General features: G+C 41.1%; 2 protein-coding genes across 13 annotated transcripts in view; both read right to left on the reverse strand.

Moving 5' to 3' along the window:
* Window positions 1–1,322, reverse strand: part of Bcas3 (BCAS3 microtubule associated cell migration factor) — a 526,404-nt gene extending 525,082 nt beyond the window's left edge. For 9 of the 11 annotated variants that reach the window (XM_013152079.3, XM_063250886.1, XM_013152076.3 and 6 more), the window contains exon 1: window positions 1,225–1,322. The gene's annotated coding sequence lies outside the window, so the exon portion shown is untranslated. Of the gene's footprint in view, window positions 1–968; window positions 988–1,125 lie in introns of those variants that run through there. The other 2 variants (XM_023564985.2, XM_063250885.1) reach the window with 2 other exon arrangements.
* A 15,488-nt stretch (window positions 1,323–16,810) lies between these two features.
* Window positions 16,811–20,306, reverse strand: part of Ppm1d (protein phosphatase, Mg2+/Mn2+ dependent 1D) — a 44,727-nt gene continuing 41,231 nt past the window's right edge. For both annotated transcript variants that reach the window (XM_013152350.3, XM_003469578.5), the window contains exon 6: window positions 16,811–18,369. In XM_013152350.3, the coding sequence (XP_013007804.2) occupies window positions 17,812–18,369 (558 nt within the window). In that variant the 3' untranslated portion in view covers window positions 16,811–17,811. The remainder of the gene's footprint in view (window positions 18,370–20,306) is intronic.

Below are 20,306 nucleotides of genomic sequence, written 5' to 3' on the forward strand. Positions count from 1 at the left end.
GCAGGCGCTTATGCCGCTGAGCTAAATCCCCAGCCCCAAGAACTAGATTTTTAAAATTCCAAATTATTATCTGTGCATGTGGCATGCTCCTGTAACCCCTGCACTCAAAAAGCTGAGGCAGGAGGACTGCTACAAGTTCAAGGCCACAACATAGTCAATTCACAGCCAACCTGAACTACAAAAGAAGACTATTGTCTACAAAAAATTTTTTTTTCTTTTCAAATTATCACGAGAGTTTTTTCTTATCTATACCTTGAAACCACAAAACCAGTTAAGATTTGTTGGGCCTTTTTGTTCTAACAAAAACTACAAAGAGAACAATATCATAACAGGGAAGTGTAACATGGTATCAGAAAAATAAACGTGCTTCCTTTGTGAGCCAAATTTTTGAAATTTATTTAAGTTTCGGTTCAGCTACTAAAATTACATATGATATATCAAAACCAATGTAACAAGGACATGCTATCACTCTGTCTTATTAAACCTGTTGAGAACCTATGAATAAAACTGCATGGCCACAATTAAAACTGTATTGTTCATCTTTGGCTATTATTTAGACAAACATGTAATATAAACTTATAAGATGTGAGAAGCCCCTTGTCCTCTCCCATGCCATCCCTGAATCCTGACCCCGAAGTGTACCCCTGAATCATAGCGTCTACCGGTGAGGGTTAAAAGAAGACCAACAGCAATATTAAAGATCTCTACAGGACTCAGGAAAGCCCACAGCCTGGACCCAACCTGAAAGCATCACTTCTAAGCAGAGAGCACTCATCACCTTGTACGAAAACTCCCAAAGTGGTGAGCCCCACTTCCTACAAACCAAAACACCTATTGCCCAATAGCCCAGCCATCCCTTCCTTAAGGGGTACCCTTTTACCTACAGCCCCCCCAACCCTCTCATTTCCATTCCACCCTTTCTCTTCCGAACCACTCTGCCAACCCCTGTCCTTTAAGGGATCTGTCACCTGAAGGCGACCCTCAGCAGCCTCTCTGGCCACGCTTCCCCGAAAGACGCCGCCGCGACGCTGCCCACTCAACCTCCAACGCGGAGGCACCGCTGCCCCCGGCCGCCCTCTGGCCCCTTGCCCTTCTCCCCTCCCCCTCCAGTTTCCACGCCCCTACCCAGTCGAGCTACTGCCGGCCAAGCCCTGTCACCTCACGCTGCCTGCCCCTCGCCTTCCCCAAGGTTCTCCAAAACCAAAGACCCGCCAGCCCTCTCACCGGCCGCTCCGCCGGTAAACGCTGTTCTCCAGCTCTAGGCTCACTGTTTGGAGTCTCCCTCGTGATTGACAGCTATTACTTCCTACCACGCCTCAGCGGAACCACAATGCTGGCCAATCCCAAAGGCGAACTGGCCAGGGCCGGGCACCGCCCTTGGAGGTCATTTTAGCCAACCAGAAAATAGAAAAGAGGCGGACCCGCCTACTGGATTTACCCAATCCGCTGGGGCTGGAGGGAAAACACAACAGTATGTAAATTCGGGTGAGCTGATTGTCAGGTTCGGTTGCGAACGCAGGGAAGTGGAGACGAATTACAAATAGGTCTGTTTTATGTACAAGCAAAACCTTCGTAGCTTTGTTTTGAAGCAACACGCCCCAGGCTTCTGTCGACCTCACCCAAGCGTCTCAGATTGGGACCAGAGGACAGGGAGTCTTGATCTGTTTACATGGAATTCTCGCGACAGCAGGTTCGAAGCTCAAAGCACGTGGACGTGGCAGCTGCCAATCACTTGTAGCCGGCCACTCGCGTGTCTCGAGCCCGCCTTCTGCCACGCCCTTCGCTAGGTGTTTACCTTCCGGAGCCGCACTGGCCAGCAGCTGTGGTCAGCGGCGGAGCCGAGCAGGTGGTGACTAAGAGGCGGGGCAGTAATCTTGTCTGTTGAGCGTCTTTGTAGAAGCACGCCTGACTTCTTACCTAGTTTTCCATCTCCCTTATGTTAATCGAGACCTCACCATTGTCATTTTTTCAGTAACATTTCTTTTTTTTTAAAGAGTCTGGCTGTGTAGTATAGACTAACCTTGAAGTCACTATGTAATCCAGGGCGGACTCGAACTCACAGAGGTCCTCCTGCCTCAGCCTCCCGCATGCTGAGATTACTGGCATATGCTACCACGCCCGGTTCCTCCATTACTTTTGTTTGTTTTGTTTTGTTTTGTTTTTCTTTTTGAGACAAGGTCTCACTACGCAGTTCAGGCTGGCCTAGAGCTCACTTTGTAGCCCAGGCTGGTCCCAAACTCGCAAGGATCCTCCTGCCTCAGCCTCCTGAGTGGTGAGATTACAGGTGTGCGTCACCACGCCGGGCCCTCAGTTACATTTATAGATATTAATTCATTGGTCCTCATTTACTTTAGCACCTTATATGTATTAGCAAATGTAATGCTAACGATAATCCCTGACATGTCTTTTGTGAAGACTGGCTGATACAATAGTATTGTTAACGTTTTAGAACAAAGAAGAGGAAAATTTAGTGGAAAAAAATACCTCCCTAAAAATACGCAATTGGAACAGAGCTGTACATAGAAGTATGCAGTATTTATAGATGTAGATTGAGAGAGTACACATTCAAATAACTGTAGCCAAAAAAATCACCCCTTTGCTTTGGGCACTCAATCAGTGCCAATAAACAGAATAGTCAACGTGCGCCATTTATCAGACTAATATTTGAATTTAAGCTAACCAAAAATGTGGAATATTGGTGATGAACGCCTATAATCTCAATACTCAAAGACTGAGGCCTTTTCAAGGCCAGCCTGGGAAATTTAACAAGATCCTGTTTGAAAATAAAAAGGGCTAAGAATGTAACTCAATGGCGGAAAATTCCTGGGTTGGTTCTAGTACACAAAATTAATTAACTAATTATAAAAGAAGAGAAAGGAAAGGAAAAAGTTCCATTTTTCTTTCCTGAGGCTATAGATGGATTGTGGCAGACTGCATCTTTAGCATGCATGAGGCCCTAGTTTTAAATAACTAACACCACCAGAATAAAAGACATGCTTCTTACATTAAACTCACCAAAGAAAGAATCTTTTCAGTATTTGAAATTCCTTTGGCTTGTGTTGCTATGCATCACTAATTTATTGTCTCAAGTGTGGTTTTAGTTTTGGTTTTTGTGGTTGTTATGGTTGATACATTGTGTCAATTTGAGAAGTTTAGAAATTTAACTAAGAGACTCAGCAGAGAGCCAGGGTTCTTACTTTGTAAATATCCTCATCCTGTGCCAAAGGAGCGCAAGGAGATTTTGTGAGTGCTACACTTGCCCTGGAGCAGGGAGGGCCAATGTACAATAAAAGGAAGAGAAGAGATTTGCTTTCATCCTCCCCTTTGCTCCGGCTGCTTTTGATGGCTGCTGCCTTGAAGTGTTGCCCCAGTGCCATGCCACTCTGCCTTGGAGCCAGCTGGTTATGGACTGAAACCTCCAAGAACTGTAAGCTAGAAGAATCGGACATGCAGGGACTGAGAGGAGCCAGCCAACAGGCCCACTAGCCAGCCTTTCTAGGCGCACAAGCTAGGTGGTGGCCCGGGAAGAGAAAAATCAGCGCTTCCCGTGAGCTAAGGATCACCAACTCCCCTCCACACCTATAAACAACTGGCTGGTCCTGAGAACCGGCTAAGTGATAGCAGCTGAGGTACACAAGGTAACTGAATGCTTGTGTGATTTGGCTGACTTTGCAGGTGCGGCCGGGGGTCTGAGCATCTATAGGGAGGATAACAGTAAACAGTATGCAATATAGAAAATATGGTGGATTTCCTACATTTTGCTTTTGAAATCCAGTGTGGCTCTCTGTTTTGTTTTGGTCCAAGTAGCTGTTTTTCTTTATTCAATATTCTGTTTTGATTGGTTTTATTCTGTTTTGTTTTGGTTTCGTTCTGCTATATCTGATGGAATGAACAACTACTGTGACGATAACTGAGATGGGCCAGGGGAGCCACTGTTTTCCTGTTGTCCTGCTTTGAAATTCTTTACCAGTTTCACTGCTTTGTTTTGACTAGATTTACTGTTTTGTGTGTTGAGCTTTCTTTAAAATAAAATTTAAAAGAATAAAAAACTGTAAACAAAATAAAACTTTCCTTCTTTTATTTTGGCTAGTGGTGTTTTGTCCAAGCGACAAAAAAATTTGTGCTGAGGTCCATCCCAAGCTCTTGTTTCCATTTTTATTTTGAATCAGGCTTTTGTTCAATCGCTAAATTGCTCAGCCTGACCTTTGAAAGGTTCTTGCCCAAGTATAAATTACTGTACAATTATGGCGGTGGCCTAATGTGGTGGAAGGCCAAAGCAAGAACACCACCACTTCCTGCTTCTTCCTCAGCCCTAATTGCAACTCCCCTCCCTGTTTGCACACACAGAGAACTCCAATCAGTTCCTCAAGCATCATCAATGCCCGCCCTAAACCAAACCACCACCAGTCAAAGGTTACATATGTCCCATACCCCATATTCCTGTCAAAGGAGACGGCCCAGCCGCCATGGGTCATGTGCTCCTTCCCTCGTCCCCAACTCAATAAACCTGTTCATTTTGTACTTTTGCTTCTGTATTACGCCAGAATAATCTAGCAACCTTCAACTTCCCACCCTTGTGCCTTAGCCTCCCAAAGGGCTGGCGTGTCAGGCAGGCACCAGCACCTCACGCTCAGGGAATGCAATTTATGGAAAAAGCAAGTAAGCCAATATTACTTAAGTAAAATGAACTAAATTGAGAGTTACCACAAACTCGTTTGGAGGTAGAGTCACCAGATGTAATGTGTCTTTCACAGAATTATGAAGTGTTTCATGTTTATTCTAGAGTAGACACTTACTGAAAGAATTTCCGCTTGAGGTGTCACAGTAATGTTTACTTGGGGAGCTGGTGCTGGTGCTGGGGTTTGAACCCAGAGCTTCACCCATACTAGGCAAGCACTCTACCACTGAGCTATCGCCCCAGCCCAATATTTATATTTAAAAGCTTTGGGGGGGGGGGGACGGGGATATAGCTCAAGGTACAGCATCTGCCTGGCAAGCAAGAGGTCCCAAATTCAATTTCCAGTACAGAAAAAACAAAAAAACAGGTGTAGTGGTACAAGCCTGTAATCCCAGAACTAGAGAGGCTGAAGCAGGAGAATCATTGTGAGTTCGAGACCAGCCTGGCCTCAAAGTGAGCTCAGGGCCAGCCTGAACTGCATAGTGAAACCCTAGGGGTCTCATAAAGACAAAGAAAAAAAGATTTTTTCTGTCTACTTTAGAGAGACTAAAGTAGTGAGGAAGTAACAAATGGAAACAGTGGATCAAATGGGAAAACTTTCAGTAGCCAGTGGGTGATGAGAGCTAGAATTGAACATCAGAACTGAATTGAACATCAGAACTAGAATTGAACATCAGAACTAGGATGATGTAAGTGGCCAGTACGGCGGCAAACAATCGTCTATAATCCCAGCCCTTAGGAGGCCAAGGCTGAAAGATCACCTCGAGTTTGAGACACCTGGGCTGTATGGTGAGTTCAAGGCCACAATTACATAGCGAGACCCTATCTCAAAAAGAAACAAAGAGATGGTGAAAGGTATTGATTTTGAAATACATATATATATATATAATTTCAGAACATGTATTTTAAGACAAAGTTGAAAGAATGTTAATTGTTGAAGGAAAAGAATCAAAGATAATTCTTCTCTTTGGGGGTTGATCAACTGATTGATACTACTTTTTAAAAAATTTATCTTTGGGGCTAGGGATTTAGCTCAGTGGCATTATTGTGAGTTTGATCCCCAGCACAAAAAAAAAAAAAATTATCAAAATTATCTTTGGACCTGGGATTTAGCTCAGCTGCATAAGTAGCTGCCTTGCAAGCACGGGGTCATGAGTTTGATCCCTGGTACCAAAAAATAAAAATTTTTTTAAAAATTTATCTTTTATTTTTTGTTGTTGTTTTGTTTTTGAGACAGAGTTATTATATAGCCCAGGTTGGCCTTGAACCCATTATCCACCCCAGACTAGCCTTAAACTTGTACTCCCCCAGCCACAGTATTCCCAGTATTGGGATTAAACACATGTGACACCACATCTGGCTTTTTTTTTGACTTTTTAAAATTATTTATCAGCCAGGTGTGGTGATGCATGTGTGCAGTCTGTGCTAGTATATAATCTCATCACTCAGGAAACTAAGGCATGACAAGTTGTAGGCCAACTGGGGCTACATAGTAAGACCCTATCTCGAAAAATCAAAAACAGGAAAGAAATTTTGATACCACTTAACTGTGTACCCTGCCTTATTTTATTTAATTCTGAGGCAGGATCTCTCTAAATTGCTAAGGAAGACACAATTTGGCTGTCATAATCAGCCTCATAGAGAGCTGGGATTATAGATGGTACCACCAGGCCAGTGGGTGACTGGGATTGAACTAGTGACCTTGTACTTGCCAGGCAGGCACTTACACCACTGAGCTAAACCCCTGGCCCCTGCTTGTTTTTCTTACAGTGGAGGTCATGTACTCCCTTTAGCTTTCTATGTATAACACTATAGCTGTAATGGTCACAGTGGTAACAGTGTTATTATCTAAGCAGTTTTTCATGAACGCAGAGGTAGCCCAAATAGGTTGAAACCACAGACTCTTGGCTTGAAACTCCACGAATGTCCAGTGAGTGACCATTTAACATCACAAGGCCAAACACTACATCCTCAAAGGATGCAGATACATTCGGTTTCCAGACATGGTTGTTTTGTTTTGTTTTGTTTTGTTTTGTTTTGGCAGTACCAGCAATTGAGCCCAAGGCCTTCACACTAAGTGACATCCCCAGCCCTTTTCTTATATTTTTTATTTTGAGATAAGCTCTTACTTAGTGTTGAATTCCCCAGATTGGGGTTGAGGTTGAAATCCTCCTGCCTCAGCTAGGCTTACAAGGCTACACCATCATATGTAGCTTGAATATGTTTTACAGAGCTCCATGATGATCTGCTTACACTGTGCAGGCCACTTGTTACTTCTAATCATCTCTTACTAGACCTTAGATCACCCTGGTTTTCTTATTTAATCTCATATGTAACCCTAAAGGGGCTGGGGATTTAGTTCAGCGGCATAAGCACCTGCCTTACAATGTGTAGTCGTGAGTTTGATCCCCGGTACCGATAAAAAAGAAAAAGACAAAAAAAAAAAAAAAGAGTTTGGGAACCCTAAACCCTATCTTCAGGAAGGCTTGTTTGGTAGTTGAATTTCCTATTGCCTCGAATTGGACCACTTTATAAGAAAACTCTTGCAAAATCAGTGAGTGACATAAAGCAAGGTAGGCAAACTAGGCCTTGTTCAATAACGCTACCATGTTTTGTGTTTTGTCTGTTTTCTTTTCAGTAATGGTAATTCACCTTCACACTGAACTATGTCACCAGTCCTTCTCAAATTGCACTGCATTCCTAAAATGCCCAAACTGGGATCCAATCTGTGATTCTCTGGGTCAGCCTTTGTGATGCTGGAATTACAGGTGTGCCCTAGCGCGCCGTTTACCAACCAGTTCTAGTCAGTAGATTTCCTTTGCCACAGAGACATTATGAGGTTCTCCCGTAACATTTTAAATAAAGACAAACCTGTGCTTGTTGGCCTGGTGTTTGTTGTTTTTTGTTGTTGTTGTCTGGGGGGGAGGTGTTTGGTTTTGTTTTTTGGTACTAGAGATTAAATGCAATCTTCCAACCAAGGTATGTCTGCAGCCCTTTATTTTTTATTTTGAGACATTGTCTTTTAAATTCCTAAATTACCAAAGTAGGACTCAAACTTGTGATTCTCCGGCCTCATATTCTCAGAATGCTGGGATTGCAAGCTTGAGCTACACGGCCCACCTTGTCTTTCTGTTATTTTTTTTTTCAAGTCAAGATCTGGCTATGCACTCCAGACTGGCCTTGAACTCCCTGAGTAGCCAGGGCTGGTCTCAAATTTGTCATCCTACTGAGACTGGCTGTAATATTGAAGGGAAGTAACTTGTGGATGTTTAGTGTCACTAGATGGAATCTGAAGAGTTCCTACTGCTCAGGCTGTGGAGTGGATTCTTTACTCCCAGAACAAGAATGTGTTGGTGAGGTGTGAAAAGATTTCTTTATATGAAATTAAAGACAACACACTCAGAGAAAACAGTGTGGGCCCACAAGAGAGATGCTCCTTTGCCTGAGATTGATGATATATATGTGTTCTTGGAGGTATCCTCCAAAGTGACCTAAGATGTTTTGCCTAAAAATATTCCTTAAACACTTTATTTATTTAGGTTTTGGGTTTTTGAGAGAGGGCCTCACTATGTGGTTTCTGTTGGCCTTGATCTCACTGTGTAGCCCGGTCTGGCCTCAAGTTCATAGCACTCCTCCTGCCTCAGCTTCCTGAGTGCTCTTGTATTTCAGCTGTGCACTGCCCTACCCAGCTTCACTTGATAACCCCTGAATCACTCCAAAGTACTGAGACATGAAGAAACTCTTCAAGAAACTACTTTTTTCTTGGCATTGAGCAAGCCCTGCTAGGAAATTAACTTCAGTAGAAAACAGCAACTTCAGGTTAAAATTTCTCCCATGAATCATTACAATAAATCACCTCTGCCTGTGGTCTACAGATCAAAAATCAAAAGTCAAAAATAAACTCTCCAACCAAATTTCAGCTTCCATGTATAGTTTGCTTTTGTTTTGTTTTTGTTGTTGTTGTTTGTTTTATTTTGATAGAAGGTCCAGAGTGACCTTGAATTTGCTGTTACCCAGATTGACCTCCAACTCCTGATCCTACTGCCTCACGGCTCTAAGTGCTGGGAGCTCGGGCCTGCATCACCAAACCTGATTTCCATGTGTACTTGGTTGTGTTTTTTGTTGTTCTTTGGGTGGTCCTGGGGATTAAACCTAATGCCTTCAAACTGAACTACATCCTCAGTCTTTCCTTTTTTTAATTTTTATTTTGAGATGGAGCCTCACTAAGTCACTAAATGGTCCAGGCTGGGCTTGAACTTGTAATCCTTGTGCCTCAGACTCCCAGTGTGCTGGAATCACAGGTGTGTGCCACCATGTTAGACCCTTTCTTTCAGCAAGATATCTTCTTTAAGCAAGACATTGCTTCACTTCCCTTCCCCACCAAAAACACCTAGATTTCAACAATTCCAGAGTCATTTATTTTCACTCTAAGTATAGTAATTTTTAGTGAAGTAAAAGAAAAACAGGCTGACTACACACCTGTGGATCCAGCTCCCTAGGAGGCTATGGCATGAAGATCACACGAACCTTGGAGTCCTATATGACCTTGGGCAAGAGAAAGAAAATAACCTCAAAGAAAGAGAGGATATAAGAAGAAACACACTAAAAACTTAGAACTAAAAAATGTGACATAATCCTAATAAAAAGAAAAAGAACTAAAAGGAAAGAGAATAATGTGGTACTGCCTTGGAATAAAGTTTAATAGTGGCTAAAAAACTCTTTTTTTTTTTTTTTGTCTTTTTGAGACAGGGTCTCGCTATACAGTTCAGAATGGCCTTGGGCTCACTTTGTAGCCCAGGCTGGTCTCGAACCCGCAACAATTCTCTTGCCTCAGCCTCTCAAGTGCTGGGATTACAGGCATGAGCCACCACGCCTGGCTGCTAAAAAACTCTTAAACTTGGTGAAACACAAAAACCTACAGGCACAGTCTCAGCAGACTGTGAACCAGAAGAAAAAAAAAATTCACACTTAGACACATCATAGCCAAATTTTGAAATACTAAAGAAAAATCTTGAAAGCAGGCACAGGAAAAAAAAATAATGCATTCTGTGATGATCTATTTGAGAATGAATTAGATGATCACAGAATTCTCCTCCAAAGTCATAGAAACCATAAAGATTGTTTCTTTTTGGTTTATATTTTGTTTGTTTTGGGAGGGGGGATGTTTTGTTTTGTTTTGTTTCGTTTTGTTTTGTTTTGGTTTGGTTTGGTTTGGTTTGGTTTGGTTTGGTTTGGTTTGGTTTTGAGACAAGATCTTGCTATGTAGTTCAGGTTGCCATAAACTCATTATGTGACCCAGCCTGGCCTCGAACTCTCTCTCAGAGATCCACCTGCCTCAGCCTCCCAAGTGCTGCCATTAGACGTGTGCACCACCACACTTGGAAGAAGGATATTTTTCAAAAATTTAAAAGAAACAATATCAGAAGGGAACTTTGACTATCAGGAACAAAGAACAGAAATTTAAATGGCTGAATCAACCAAATAGATCCTTTGGAAATCGGCATGGGAGGTACACACCTGTAACCCCAGTACTAGGCAGGCAGTGCAGAATTTACAGGTGAGGACAGCCTGGGCTGCAGAGCAAATTCAAGACCAGTGTGCAGTGTGGCCTACATAGTGAGACAAAAATCAAAGCAAGCTAACTGTAGAGGCTAATTCCGGGACGCCAAGCCAGGAGGTGCACGAGTTCAAGCCCTACCTCAAATAACAAAGAAAACATTTATAAAGGACTGAGTGCATGGCTGAGTGCAAAAGCCCTCAATTCAATCCCCAGTATCACAAAAAAACAAAGATTCTTGAGTTTTTTTGGTTTTAGGGGTTCCTTTTGTTTTTGAGTCAGGATCTCACTATGTAGTAGAAGCTGTCCTTGACTGTGTAGCCCAGCTGGCCTCAAACTCATAGAAATCCTCCAACCTTAGCCTCCCACGTGCTGGGATTACAGTCATGTGCTACCATGCCCTGCTTTGGAGTTTTTAAAATTGTTATCCAGGCATGGTGGCACATGCTTATAATCCCAGCACCTGAGAGGCTGAGGCAGGAGAATCATTGCCAAGTTCAAGATCAGCCTGGACTACAAAGTGAGCCCAAGGCCAGCCTGAACTACCTAGCAAGCTGTCTCCAAAAGACAAAAGAATAAAATAAAATAAATTTTTTTCACTGCTAACAAAAATTCTAACTCTACCTAACCAGGTTACATATACACAGATACACATACACATACACATGCTAATATAAAATAATATAACAAAATAGTATAGTATAGTATGGGGGAGCACTGGAAATTGAATCTGGCAAGTTCTGAGCCACATCTCCAACCCATCTGAAGTTGCTGAGTATTTTAGGGTCTTTATTTTTTCATATATATATATATATATATATATATATATGTACATATATATAATTGGTTTTTATTTTAAAGTGAATAAAACATAACAGTAAAATGAAACAAAACAAAACAGTGACAGGCCAGTAGGAAATCCACAATCGTTACTATACTACATATTGTTATCCTCTAGGTGCTTAGATCCCAGGCTTGTTAAGTCAGTCAAACAGCACAAATGTCAGGGTGCTCCCCTACTTCAGTTACTATTATCTCAGCTTAGGTCACATCCGGGTGCTCATGGGGGTGGGAGCAGAGGCGGCTTCTTTGCTGCTTCTCCCCCGCTGGCAGGGCCACCACCAGGGCACAGAGGCCTCATGGCTTCCTTGCTGCTTCTCCTCATCCAGCCAGGCCACCGCCCCTGGTTTTCTTATTTTTGCTAGATTCCTGAATTATCTCTCTTCATGGGCCTCAAGTCTCAGTTCAGAGCCTTCCTATGTCCACAGGACCCATCTCTCTCCTCCTTCTCTTCCTCATGTTGCTGTATTTCAGGGTCTGGATGCCAAAACTTGGAGAGGTTCTTACTCTACTGCTCATCATGCTGCCATTTTCCCAGATGTTCTTCTATATACACTATATTTTATTAATACATTCCTTGTGTGGAGCTGGTACATGTACATAACACACTTTAATTCTTTCTTTCATCCTCTCCCCTTTACCCTTCTTTATAGTGGAGTCATACTCCACTGTGTATAAATACATTTTCTTTTTCTTTTTTTTTCTTGGTATCAGGGATCGAACTCACAACCTCGCTCTTGCCAAGCAGGCACTTATGCTGCTGAGCTAAATCCCTAGCTAAATACATTTTCCTTATCCATTCATCTGTTGATGAACATGTAGGCTGCTTCCAAGATTTAGCTACTTTGAATTGTGCTGCAGTAAACATGGGTGTGCATGTATTATTGTAACATGACATATTTAACACTTTCAAGAGGATACCTAGAAGGGGAATGGCTGAGTTGAGTAGAATTTCTAGTTTTAAATTTTAAAGGAATCTCCATACTGATATCACAGCTGATGTACTAGTTTATTATCGGGTCTTGACCTAGATCTCTGATCTCCCAAACGAGTGTATAGCAGAAGTTTAAATAAAAAAGAGACAAATTGTATGGTTTTAGGGCTCCAAGAGGGTCAAAATCCTTAAGTTGAGCTTAAGACTCCGAGGGCTAAGATAGACTTCTCTGGACCAGCCTACTTTTATTAGGACCAAGGACAAAAGGCAGGGAAACTGAGGAAAGCACAGGCAATGAGTGGGAACTTTGGAGTCACTTTAAGGACGTCTCCAAGTAATGAATCATGTCAATTCAGTAGAACTGTCTTATCATGAAGACATGGTAGAAGTGAGCATAATTCCTGCAGCTGCAGTCTCTATCTTGTTAATTGGGGTTGGAGCCAAGTGTCTGAAGCTGTGACTTTATGTTGCCCTTTGAGGTATCTCTGACCTCACAGGTCTCTGTCAGAACCAGTGATTCATAGAGTTCACTTACTATGAACCAGCTCTCGTCACCAGGCAAGGAGCTGAGGCCTAGAACAGACCTCAGATAAACATAGAAAGCCAATTAATTTTAAATCCTGCTCAGATCCACTTTGTAGTGGTCTCCAACAGTTTACATTCCCACCAACAATGTAGAAGAGTTCCTTTACCCCCTACACCCTCATTATTTGACTCCTTGATGAGAGCCATTCTCTCAGGAATAAGATGGAATCTCAATGTTGTTTTGATCTACATTTCTCTAGTGGCCAAGATACTGAACATTTTTTCATGTATTCATTGTATCTTCTGAGTAGTGTCTATTCATTTCAGTTGCCCATCTTTTTAATTGGGTCTTTTACTTTAGGCGAGTTCTTTTTTTTTTTTTTTTTCCTTTTTTTTTTCATTTTGAAGGCAGTAAAATACAACAGAACAAGACGGAACAAAGCCAATTGAGAAAATGTGGTGAAATTGGTACAGAACTTCAGGGCAGGATACCAAGAATAACAGTAATAGCTACCATAGTATATCTTGCTGTCTTCACAATAGTTGTCTATTCAATCAGATATAGCAAAATCAAACCAAAACCAGAATATTATAAAACCTATCAAAACAGAATATTGAATAGAGCAAAACAATTAATCAGAACAAAGCATAACAGTGAAACAATATTTGCCTTCAAAGATAGAAGAAAATCTCCCTTATTTGATGCATTGCATATGGATATCCTCCCAAGAGATGCTCTGGCTCCCAGTTGCAAATGGGGGTGGGGGCAGATGGGATGTTGATTCTCAGCCCGCACACTGGTAGGCCCACAGGAGATGCTGACTGGTTCTCTTCCTGGCACGCTTGCTGATTGCTTGAGCCACGGCTGCTTACCAGGAAGGCAGGCAGGTTGTTTTTGTTTTGTTTTTCTTAATCTAGGTCAGTGTGTTCTAGGTCTTAATCTTTTATCAAAGGAATAATATGCAAAAATTGTTTCCCATTCTGTAAGTTGTCTCTTCCCTCTGGGAGCTGTTTTGCTATGCAGAAGCTTTTTAATGGCTCATTAAAAAGCTCATTTGTTGATTCTTAGTATTTTTTGTGCAACTGGGGTTCTATTCAGAAAGTCCTTGCCTATGCCTATGTCTTTTAAGAGTTATAACTATTTTATCTTCTGGCAGATTTTTAAAAAATTTCTGCTTCTATCATTTCCAATAATTCAGCTCTATGGCTTTTAATGCCCCCTCAATACCCTACTGATCAGTTTGGAGGGGGCTGGGAGTCCTGGGATGCACTTTGTTGCCTTGTCATGTTTCTGGGACATGTGTGTGTGTGTGAGTGTGTGTGTTGGTTTTCAGGATGATTATACTGGACTGTTTTGCTAGAATGAAGACCCTTTTAGTGTCTGCTTTTCAGTGATGTACTCTGGGCTGGCTAACTATAAGCGTCTGTCTCTGTCCTGGGATCCAACAATGTCCGTTAATTTAGGAGGGGAGGCTACAGAATAACTGACCCAGCACCTAGCTCTCAGGAATAGGCTGCAGTACTATTTATGATGCAAAGGCAATCCAGATGTTGGCATACAGAGAAAAATAATACGACAACTATGCCACCCCAGCAGTAAAAGCAGTAACAGTATAAAAGACAAACAGGATATAGATGTACCTTAAGAACCAGAAGGTTTCTACCCTTTAGAAAAGAGATCTATAAACACTAAGACAAACCAAATATTGATATACAGTTTCATGTTTATACTAATAAAGATAGAGGGAATAGGTAACAGGACAATGACAGAAGATTTGAAGAGTTAATCGATGGAAAATAAGAGTGAGAATTAAGTTAAAGTAGTTTATTAAGGATTAAAAGGAAATAATAGAAAAGAACAAGCCAAAAAAAAAAAAAAAAAAAAAGCAACTAAAGGCAAAAATTAAAAAGAGGAAAACATAACACCCTCCAAGAAACAAGGAATTAAAAAAAAAAAAAGAATCTAAACGGAGCTTGGTGGTGCACTCCTATATCCCAGCACTTGGGAGGCTGAGACAGGAGAATCATTTGCAAGTTTGAGACTAGTCTGGGCTACAAAGTGAGCCCAAAGCCAGCCTGAACTGCATAGCAAGACCCTGTGTCAAAAAGACAATAATAATAATAATAATAATAATAATAAATCTAAGAACACATTCCTCTGTTTTCAAATGAATGTCCTCTCCTCCCAGGATCTGCAGTCTTGAAATACAGAAAGCAAGTTTGCTCCACCTCACTTTACAGCCTGTGGGTTTGAGAGGTACCTCCCAACACAAACACCCAAAGCCCTTCTGTCCACACACCCTCAGCTGTGGCAATTGTCCAGTCCTGGGTACGTCCTTGCTCACACTGGTAGCAAAAGCAATAGAACCATGAATCTCCACTGGGTGTAGGTAGCAGGGCTGGTGTTCATGCAGATAGGTGGACCTCATGTCAGCATTTGCAGATCGTGACTTCTGAAAACCACACTGGCTGGCCCTAAGTTCTCACTTAGACGGCAGGGCCCACATCCTTCCTTTCCTAACTTGAGCTCTTCAGGGGCTCTAGCCTATGCCTTCCGTGTGACTGTTTCACCTCATCATTCTGTAGGGTAACCCTGGAGACCCAGAAATGAAATTGTTCTGAGACCGTCTTTTAACAATTAACCTCTTCCCAAAATGGCTTCTGACTAAACCTTCTCCAATATGGTGGAGACTGCACTGGATTTGTTCTCCAACTCTGGCCTTCCGTGGAGTCACTTCTGGAAAAACCCCATGCTGTTCTTGTAGTTTACAACAGCCTTGGCTTTTCTTGGGGCTAGCACTGCCCGCTTGGTGTGTTATTTTTCCCTAGAGGTGCTAACCCTATTACTTTCTTTCTGGGGCGCTGGCTTCATCCATGATCAGGAAGGTCAGATGGCTGGTCCTCCGCTGCCCTGTACCACGAGAAAGCAGAGTGGGCTTGGAGCTGGTGAGTGACCATAGGTGGGACATGAACTCCGTGGGCACACAGTTGAGGGTGAATGTGCAGCTTCCATTCATGTGCAGGTGCGGATTCCATCTCTCTTGAGGGCTGTTTCTTATGGGCATATGGGGTGGGGTTTTTTTTAGGAATGTTTTTGCTCTCGGGAATTTAGTTTAGCGGCGTAAGCACCTGCCTGGCAAGCACAAGGTTGACAGTTTGAGCCCTACTACCAAAAAAAGAAAAAAGGAAAAAAAAAAAGTCTTGCTTTGTTGCTCAGGATGAGATCAAATTTGCAACTCCTGCTCAGCTTCCCAAGTAGCTGGGATTATGGGTACTTGCCACTACAACCAACTATGAGTTAACTCTAATTTTTTCATGTTTAAAAAAAATTGTTCTTATTTTTAGTACATTTGCAGTACACAATGGTTACATGCCTCATGGGGAGGTACATGTACAAATTAACTCTTTAGTCTCTCAATGAGATTTCATACTTGAAATAAATTTAAAATTTTTCTCCTTACAGAATAATTTACCACAGCAAAGTTTTATATTGTTGTCCTATATTACTAAGACAGGTGTGCACTCTGAATTTTTGACTTAAACATAGAATATCAAAACCAAGCCAAATATCCAATATGATTAAATCAGTTATGATTTGTTTTGGGAAATTTTGTAACAATAAAAGGTGAAAAGGGCCAGACATGGTGGTGCACACCTGTAATCCCAGCACCTGGGAAGCTGAGGCAGGAGGCCAAGTGTGAGCCTACCCTGGGCAATTCAGCAACTCAGTGAAATCTTTGTCTCAAAAAACAAAAGTAGTAACTTAAAAGGGGCTGGAGATGTGTGAAGGCCCTTTTTCAATTCCCAGTACCACCACCCACTACCATAGGAGGGAGAAAAAAGAGGGAAGATCAAAATATGCTGCATCCATTGTACTACCAAAGTGTGTGTGTGTATATTTAGACATATATCTCTTTTTGTTTGTTTGAGACAGCGTCTTGCTATGTAGTACTTTCGGCTGGCTTTAAACTATAGAGCCCAGATTGGCCTCAAACTCCTGGCACTCCTCCTGCCTCAGCCTCCCAAGTGCTAGAATTACAATTTTATTCATTTTTAATTGCTACATATTTTACCAAATATTTGTAAGACATACTGACTTAATCATATTCTTGGATATTTGGCATGTTTTTTGTGTATTCTATATTGAAATTAAAAATTCAAAGTGGAAGATTGTTAGGTATTTTAAATTATTACTCTAAAGCACACTCCTAGCATAACTTAACTATATACCATTAAAGTGAACCAACACCACCACCAAAAATCCAGCAACGTGAAGAATTATTCACTGATTTATTAGATGAACATACTCATAACTGATGAAAACCATACAATATAAAATAATTTAAGAAATGTTGGGAATTAGCAGCACCATGTTATTGAAATAGCAAGAAAAACTTCACATATTTTAAGCGAACACTGGAAGGAGGTTACTATTTTACAACCTAATAATGCCATTGGTCTGGGATGACTGAGACGGGTATTGTTTTAGGCAAACACACCTTCTATGCCAAAGATTCAGTGAGCATCAGTGGCTAATGTTTTAGAAAATGCTACTGAAGAGACACTGCATAGTATTTTAACTGGGACACGGAGACTAACACCCAGCTACCTTAGCATGGTCCAACACTTCTATGAAAAATGCAGCTTTGAATTATGCAATTAGAAATAAAAAATAACTTTTAAAAGACCCTATTATTAGTCTCTAGGAAACATTAAGTGGGACACCGGTCACTATGAAAATACATCACTTTTCCAGTTTGCTTAATAATTTACTTTAAAAAGGTGTGTTTTCATCATGTGTGACATACAAAAATGTTAATAAGCATTTTAGAAAGTTTAAATGTATTTCTAAAATCTAATATTCTTCCATTTCTTTTAACCATGTAGCCCTGTTGTCACGATTATTGTATATCAAGTATGAGACTGAGCTGTGTGAAAGATACAAATTTACACACATTTTACAGCAACTTAAACCCTAACATCTACAAAATTCACATTCATCATACAAGCAAGTACAAGGCCAGGATAAAACTGTTAAATTCTAAAATGTTAAATTGTACACTCTTTATTTTGTCCCCTTTAAAAAAGTTCAACTCTGCACCAAATTCATTTATTTTTTATTTTACGTTTGAAACAGGGTCTTGAACTCTCGCAATCCCCCTGCCTCAATCTCCCAAGTGCCAGGATTAAAAGCATGTGCCACCATGCCCAGGGATGGCACCAAATTTAAAAAGCCCTCATATTCTGAATTTGGAAAACCCCACTTCCGGACACATTTCAGCACACACAAACAGTTTTCCTGTGCTGATGTAGCAAAGGGTTGCCAATCTTCTTCTGGCCCCTCAGTCTGCGTCGCATGGTGAGTTTAACAGAGTTCTTCCGCTGTGAGGTGGCAGGGAGGCTTGCAGGCTGAGCACCGCTACTTCGACTTAAGCCATTGCGTCTGTGCTTTTTCATAAGTGGGCCAGAGTTGGATTCTTCCAAAGTCCTTTTAAAGTTTGCTGGAGGAGTTCTTTCAACTTCTTGGGCCTTCATTTGACCAGGAGTGGATACCTTTAAATTTTTTTGGTCCAACATGGTATTTGTTGAATTTGTAGGCACAAGGCCAACTGACAGAGTATTGTTCAAAGAATCATGTATCCTTAAAGTTAGGGTTTTAGTGCAATTTTCCTCAAGTGGCTCTGGGTCTTTTGAGGGTATGATTATAGCCTGGACACTCCCTCGAGTTATCTCAGTTGGGATCTCTAAAAGATTCTCTGAGAAGGCATTACTGCGAACGAGGGTAGGTATATGGTCTTTAGAGTTCAGCCTGGGCCATGGATCCTCTTCCAGGGACTAAAAAACAAGAAGCAAAACAAATTATTCCTAGGCTCCTTAAAAAGGAATTGAAATGTCAAAAATATTATATGCATTCACCCATTTTTTAAATCTGAATTTTTGCAAGGATATATGGGAGTAACCTGAGTGAGAGAAAAGTAATATAAAGGTAACAATGCCACTGAACTCTGCATTCAGGGTAATAAATGAAATAAAAAAAATTATCCAAAATCAGTTAAAATTCATGCGATCACAAACATTTCCTGTCTACTGATATGTAAGCAAAAATAAAGATACAAGAGTAGATCAAATATATGGTGTAAGCCAGGAATTTAGATCAGTGGCGTAAGTACTTGCCTGCTAAGTACGAGGTCATGAGTTCAATCCCTGGCACCAAAAGTATATATATATATGGTGTGTTGAAGAGCTGGGTGTGGTGACTCACATCTGTAATCCCAGCACTTGGGAGGCTGAGGCAGGAGGATCATTTTGAGTTCTAGACCAGCCTGGGCTGTGAAGTGAGCTCAAGGCCAGCCTGAACTGCATAGCAAGACCCTGTCTCAAAATTTTTTGACAAAAACAAAACAAAAATATGATGTTTAAATAAAAACACATAGTAAAAGAATACAAAATATCTTCCCACATACCCCAATTCCAGCTTACTTATCCCATCATTCTTGGGGGATGGTCTGAAACAGGATCTAGGTATGTAGTTCAGGCTGGCCTTGAAATGGCAGTCCTCCTGCCTCAGTCCCTCAAATGCTGGATGACAGACATGGGCCACTTTCTGAAGCAGCTCTCAAGTGCTCTTTCATGAGTGTCTTTATGAGATATGATAAAAAATGTAGTGAATGCTGCTGCCTGGTGCTACCCAGCAGAAAGGTAGGTTTGTGAAAAATTTTACGGTATGTCTTCATTCACCTTATTCCCTGTACTTGGCACTGTGCAAAATCCGACCCTTCCTTGAAGTCAAAAGACCAAGAAAGGTAAACATTTTGAATCAATTCAGGGTACTGAAGCAGCCACACTATGTACAACTAGAGATATCAAAGAGGACTTTCATAACTGCTTCAGCAGGCATGCAATTCCAGACTTGGAAAGCTGAGGCAGGAGGATCACTGAAGTTTGAAGCCAGCCTGAACTACAAAGTAAGAGAACTGCTTCAGAAAGTGGCAAGAATGATAGGGAAAGTGTTCAAAGTAAGAGTATTTTGAGGGGAGTTAGTAAGTCTTACTGTTAAAAAAGATTTTCTGTTAGACATGGTGGCACATGCCTTTACCCAACCAGGCAGAAGGCTGAGCTTGAGGCTAGCCAGAACTGCACAGTGAGACTCTGTCTCCAAATTTTAAAAAAAGCACAGTTATCATTATTATTTTTGGTAGGAAAATATATGAAAGACAATAAAAGCAAATATTTGAGTTTTTTTAAAAATCAGAAAAAGGAAAATGTGGTATCCATTTAAATTCGCTTTTCTGCCTATTAAACTTATTCACACTAAAATGGATAATAAATTGGAACAAAGTTTCTTATCCATGTTAATAAATAAGTAGGTCTAAGGTGTATGTTACATTATATAGAGTCCAATACTGATTTTGTTGGACCTTGTTTAGACTGATTAACCTCTTAGCACTAATATTCATAAAATGGAATCGTAATATCAACACTATTAGAGTTATGAGGTCCAAATGAAATATTACAAATAAGGTGCTTCACAAACTTTTAAGTTTTTTATACATGTCTAGAGTATCAGAAGTGGACTGATAAATTCCTAACACTAGTATTCCACAGAGGCCACAATCACTTTTCTATTAGATGCTACACACACACACACACACACACACACACACACACACACACACGAGAGAGAGACATTCAGATTAGTACTTTTACTTTCTTGAACCTAGTTCAAAACCAATATTCTGTTTTATCAAAATCTATAAAGTATTTTTCAGCAA

This window comes from Cavia porcellus, unplaced genomic scaffold, assembly GCF_034190915.1.
Source record: "Cavia porcellus strain 051 isolate PalLab524CR breed Dunkin Hartley unplaced genomic scaffold, mCavPor4.1 scaffold_6, whole genome shotgun sequence".
Taxonomy (NCBI): domain Eukaryota; kingdom Metazoa; phylum Chordata; class Mammalia; order Rodentia; family Caviidae; genus Cavia; species Cavia porcellus.